The sequence below is a fragment of the Scleropages formosus genome, chromosome 5 (assembly GCF_900964775.1).
Source record: "Scleropages formosus chromosome 5, fSclFor1.1, whole genome shotgun sequence".
Lineage (NCBI taxonomy): Eukaryota > Metazoa > Chordata > Actinopteri > Osteoglossiformes > Osteoglossidae > Scleropages > Scleropages formosus.
Genome location: NC_041810.1, coordinates 19,625,860 through 19,631,859, shown reverse-complemented (window position 1 = coordinate 19,631,859; position 6,000 = coordinate 19,625,860). Strand labels below are relative to the sequence as shown.

Sequence of the window (6,000 nt, the reverse complement as noted above, 5' to 3'; positions counted from 1 at the left end):
TCCATTTATTCGTGTCATCATTTCATACATCACGAGCACCAAATCAAATGTCCCACGAGTGTCTTCAGCGCGAGCGTGCTCGTTCCCGTCGCCGCGTGCAGCACCTCCGCAGCGCAGCGCTCGTGACCGCCTGTTCCCGGCAGACACACGTCCTGAACGCGTAGCTCTCTTCCCTTTGAATACCTGATCGACGCCGGATGAAATTCGCGGGAAACGTCAGACTGGCACGAGCGACGTCATAGAGCGGGTCAGTCTCCGCGATGCATTGTGGGGATCAGAGTTTTATTGGCACAAATAGAGCCCCGCGAGAAGAAATACAGTACTTAATTTCAAGTCAGAACCAGATGAATGTTAAAGATAAATGCAAGCAATTAGTTCTGAAAAAACTTAGTAAGTTTTAAAATTAAACCAGTCTGCTTGTTTTATGGTACCAATTTCCTTTTTGTAATTATAGATACAACTGGTCTTGTGGGTGTAAATCAGATACAATATACAGATTTGAAACCTGTAATGGATTAGTCCTCAGGGATCACAATTTCCAATCCATTTCCATAAGTCACTTATACTCCTGTGCAAGGTCACTGTGGTCTGCAACCTATCTGAGCAGCAAAAGGTTCAGTTACAGCATATGTATGTTTTATTTATAAAACACTGTACTTATCTCCATTATTTACAGTATCTAGCTGAGGGAAAGCCCTTCAGCTCAAGGCAAAACTCTAGAGGGCACAAAGTAAACTTCATAGCATCAATATGTGGCAGAGATGGGTGAAAAATTAAGTCTGCAAACTTCATGTACTCTGTGTATAGAGTACAAGTTCAGCGTGATTGTTTTGAACCTCTGAAGTGGGAGTGTATGGGCAGCACACAGCAACACAGGAGACCAAGGTGTGGACAGCGTGGAAACAGTCCTGTTACTCATGTGACCTATGAACCCAACAATCAGTAGCTTTCCTATACAGTTTTGAAAAATGGCAGCGTTGTCAATCCTAAAGAGCCCCAAGGAAAGCTGTCAAGTGACTTCTTTTCATTAAAAAGTTTCATACACAAAGTTCTGCTTTTATACAGAATCGTACCATTTATTTTAAATACACAGGTTCATATCTGGCTATGGACGACATGGAATGTGACAGTAAAATTTTGCATAAAAACCTTCAATGTTTTAAAAAGATACATTATTTCAGGACAGTTGTTCTTACCTCCCTGCATTATATTCTCGTTTAAATGATTTGTTATTAATTACCATCTCACTTTTATGGTGAAACCTTTTTTCAAATGAAGGGGGGGGAGAAAACACTGCAATTTCAATAGATGTGTAAGCAGTTGGACTGATTTACTTTTGGAAGGAGTTTCAATTATTGTTGGATTAAATTTGTTATTGTTTTGGGGCTTCTGCTCTTAGATTGCCCAAGTTAAAGTGTCCAAGGTAGGGTCCATGTTTAGTAAAGAGCCCAAGAGTATTTCACTGTATAGATACAAAGTCCTTTCCTTATTCAAAAAAATATAAAGTCATGTGAATGACATACCAAACTGGTTATGATTCCCCATTCTGAACTTTCATCACAGGGGGGTGCATTAAGTCTTTAAAAGGCCAGAGTGCCTCTTTGAGGGCAGAACTGACCTCGGCGGATGAGCAAGTTACACATTCCACAAGAGTTGGATAGAGGGCAATCACTTGTGCCCACGTGTTGTCGTCCACTGGAGAAACAGAGGCAGTGGAATCCAAGAGATGTCAGTAAGTAGCACTGACTGCATTAATCACTTTTAACACAAAAAATGTAGACCTGAAAATGCTATGGATGTAAAAAGTGAAAATACATATTCTTCATAGCTCATTAAAGTACTTTAGATAAGAGCATTATGTTGCAGTAAAATTAATCTTATATACAGTGAAGTACATCATACATACAGCAGTACAGTACATGATTGCATTTGTCAAAGTATGCTTTGTACAAGAGTGGACTATAGCAATCTCAGTTTCTGTCACAAGGGAAGCAGTAATCTTGTTTCTTTCAATTGGGCTCTTTTTCAGTGAAGTACACTGGTGTTCATTAATACTTCAAACATCACAGTAAGCCAACAAAACTGAGCCCCTATAACTGTCCTTCGTTATAGTATAAATAACTCAAGATATTTATTATTCTCAAGATGGCGGTGCAGCAATAGCACGCAGCAGCTGCTCCAGACCCAAAAGGTGCTATTTTTTATTTTTTTTTTACGGCACATGGCAGCACATGGACACCGGAGCATGTCTACCATTGCCAGACACTGTTACAGTATAGCAATAACCCAACAATTCAAGTATTTATTATTTTGCAAGACCTGAGACTCAAGTATATTATATTGTAATATACTCTGTTTTTTTTTACTGTTTATTGCTTTTTGTTCTGTGTAGGTAGCTTTGTGTTTTTTTTTTTTTTTATGTAGCACCATGGTCCTGGAGGAACATTGTTCCATTTCACTGTGTACTGTACCAGCTGTATATGGTTGAAATGACAATAAAGCCACGTTGACTTTGAATAACTCCATACATTTTGTCCATGTCAACTAAACAAGCTTACAAAGATCTGGCATGTCTCAGCTTACCGTTCTCAGGCTGAGCCTTCTTGAGGGATTCCATGAGTGTGCCGATTGCCTTGAGGATGAAGACAATTTCCGTCACTTGTTGCCTAGAAAGAGCAGGAAACAATAACATACTGTCCCACATTTAAATCATGCATGAGATTTGAATTTTCAAAGCAGCTATTTTAAAACCAGGTAGACAGTAAATCAGCAGTCTCCACCACCACCAAGTCTTCTCACTCTTCATTAGTACTCTGAAAATTAGCTATTCAATTAATATGGCACTCACCTGGACAGCGGACCAGATCTACTAAGCCGCTCTTCCTCCGCAAAGTGTCGCAGGACATCCTGGGACCTTTTGAGCAGCACAGAGAGGGCCATGTGGGATATGTATCCCTCTTGTGGCGTGGTTGTCTTGCTGTTGAAGGAGAACTGTAGGAGGGTCTCAAAGCAGGCCTTGGAGAACTCCTCCCGAATCCACCCCTCTGTCTCTACCTCTGTGGGAGGTCCGTTTTACGTTTACACATCACTCAGCCAGGCACTCTCATTTGGAGCAATGCTCATAGCCAACAACTGTCAAAAGCAGCAGTCAATATCACGGGCACTGCACTTTACACATGGTATATTAGTAGACATTTCAGTGCACGGTGAACTTTACATGGTGTGGTTGGGAGACAAGAGCACATTCTCCCCCACCCCCTTGTCATGTATGTATGAGTTTCATGTTTGCAAGAATTACTGCATGGTACCCACTTTTTTGCTTTTAAAAGCAGTGCAGTTAATGTATACTGTATTTTTATCTCCGTTACGCTGTGAGTCAAATTTGTTATGTGGTAAAAATGGCACATGTAACAAGAAAAATCCTGCACCATCAAGGGGTAGGAATTTACATGATGCAAAACAAGTGTATGAAGCACAGAGGAGAATAATGCAGTCCTATATGTAATCTAATGGCTTGAGGTACAGTTTTAATATATGCCTAAAACATTGTTCATACACAACCATAAATGCTTTCTCCATAACAGTACTTCACCATAAATGCTTTCTCTGAAACACCTGACGTTGAAAAATGTGAACATCAGAGATTCTTACAAGCAGAATTCTTGTCACTACTGACCTGTGAATGATGAAGACTGTGAATGAATGGACCCCTTATTGAGCATCACCATGATTTGTCCAACAAAGTCTTTGGGGATGAAGTTGCAGAAAGGTAGGATCTCCGTACTGATGAGCTGCACCACCTATCAAAGCCAGCAACTCCAATGAGGATACTGACGAAGGTGATTTAATCGAGAGACAACAAAACATTAAGCAAGCTTAAATTTTTACCTCCACATCTATATCTTCATAGTTTTGGAACTTCTTTATGGACAAATTATCCGGAGGTGTGCTGGAGAAAAGTATAAGCAAATCTTTATGATTAAATCTGGACAATCCCAGCAACAGCCAACTGTTTTGTGTCTTCTGTTTGCATCTCCTGGTCCACTACCCAAATGACACAGTTCTAAAAGTTAACAGCCAGAGACAGTGGTGCATGGACACAACACCTTTTTGAGAATAGGTAGTCCTCGAAGGTGAGTGCCAGTTCCGGCCACATGGTGTCAAACTTCCCAGATGAGGCGTGTTGGCGGGCCACAGGGAGGCCAGTGGACAGAACTTTCCGCAAGGAGGAAACAGCCAGCCTCCAGGTGCTCTCTGATGGACAGGTGTACTTTAGACCCAGCGGTAGTCGCAGGGTCTGCAAGGAGGAGGACAAAAGCAAAGAACACCACAGTTTTCAAAGAAACTGTTTTGAACAATAATTACAAAACTTATAGAATCAACTCAAAATGTATTTAATTAAAACACAAATTAAATAGAGCCTGTTGAAGTCCCTGTGTATAGAATTTTATTAAACAGGACATGGAAAAATTAGAATTAACAGTAACTTTTTCCTAAGTGAGGAGCATTTAAGCATACCCAGACCAGACTGCTGTCCATAAACTTGAGGGAGTGAAAACTTCCACACAAAGAGGGGCAATCAGGGACCCCACAATTTCTGTATTTCTACTCACATTCCCTGAAAAGTCACGTATTCTTATTTAGCTCTATTCTAAAGGTTTTCACAGATTACCAATAAACAAGCCCTAAACAAATGACTAATGAACACAACACATATTAGTAAGATTATAAACAAATGAAACATCAGCATTAATTCGATAGCTCCAACGCTTTTAACTTTACCTTTGCAGAAACATGAATTTGGGCATAATTTCTGACCAGGATCTATGTTTTGTTACTCATGCGAATCTGAAGTCTAGGATATTAAATCCTGAATCCTGGGATCACTTAAAAATCAAACGTTGTCCTGGCTCATCAGATAGAAAACCTGGCAATGTCTGTGTACATTAGACTTGACCACTGCAAAATCTAGGACAGGCTTTGAAGGATTTGAAGAATCTGGGTGTAACACGCCGGGGCGGGCAGAGCCTGGGATGGAACAGCAGCACCTGAATCTAAGGAAGACCTCTATTTCTTCCCTCGGTCGGACCAGTGAGAGAGAGAGAGCACGTGAGAAACTGATGCCGGAGACGATGGCGAGACGTCAGAGAGCACGAGCCTGCACGCATCCCCGACTCTGACCACGAACCCTCATCCCGAGCACCCCCTCCAGACACCAGTTCCCTGTGCCTCCTTTTCCCCTGTCCCTTTGTCCGCTGACACATCTACCCTTGAATAAAACCCCTCCTCTCGAGCACTCCACGTGATCATCTCGACCCCTTTTTCTTACACCGGAATATACATATTTATCAAGACAGAAGTATGTGCAAGCCAGAGGCAGTATTAGTTATGATTATCAGAAGTACACAAGGTGACCTTTAACAGGGCAATGAGTGTAAGAAACATCAGTTGACATGCAGGTGAGATGGACCTTCAGAGAGGTCACTCAGTCACACTTGTATATCAAAGGCTACATGGATTCAGAATGGCATTCAATTTGTCGAGAGAACCTGTACCTTGATGATGTCCTCCAGGACCTTCTCGCTGACGACCGCCTTATGGCAGGCAGTCTTCTGGTATAGCTCCACCACCACCTCCAAGGACCTTTCCGCGAAGGGAACATAGTTTAATGCCACCCACTCCGCCTGTGGACCAATCAGACAGCGTTATCTGAGGATCAACTCCTTCACTCTCCTCGTAATTCTGGAGAAATATGCACCATAGCATATCTACCAACAAAACAATAGCAAGCATAGATGGACACCTACAAACAAAAGAATAAAACTGTTACTTTCATTCAGTGGTCTGCAAAGGGGGTTTGAATTTTTAAACTGTTTCCATAAAGAAGGATACAATATCAGATTTATTTTGACTGCAGCAGGCTAATGGGATGTCAAAGCGTTACAGCCCAGTGCAGTGCAGTGCTCCCTCAAGATTAAGTTTCAATTTATAAGTGTAATA

General features: G+C 41.5%; 1 protein-coding gene across 4 annotated transcripts in view; it reads right to left on the bottom strand.

The window, feature by feature from the left end:
• Nucleotides 1-1,403: 1,403 nt before the first annotated feature.
• Nucleotides 1,404-6,000, bottom strand: part of LOC108935979 (protein MON2 homolog) — a 30,614-nt gene continuing 26,017 nt past the window's right edge. For 3 of the 4 annotated variants that reach the window (XM_018754989.2, XM_018754990.2, XM_018754993.2), the window contains 7 exons: nucleotides 5,556-5,684; nucleotides 4,107-4,297; nucleotides 3,889-3,949; nucleotides 3,677-3,800; nucleotides 2,849-3,056; nucleotides 2,584-2,666; nucleotides 1,404-1,695 (listed from right to left, as the gene is read on the bottom strand). In XM_018754989.2, coding sequence (XP_018610505.2) covers nucleotides 1,532-1,695; nucleotides 2,584-2,666; nucleotides 2,849-3,056; nucleotides 3,677-3,800; nucleotides 3,889-3,949; nucleotides 4,107-4,297; nucleotides 5,556-5,684 — 960 coding nt within the window. In that variant the 3' untranslated portion in view covers nucleotides 1,404-1,531. Of the gene's footprint in view, nucleotides 1,696-2,583; nucleotides 2,667-2,848; nucleotides 3,057-3,676; nucleotides 3,801-3,888; nucleotides 3,950-4,106; nucleotides 5,074-5,555; nucleotides 5,685-6,000 lie in introns of those variants that run through there. The other variant, XM_018754992.2, reaches the window with a different exon arrangement.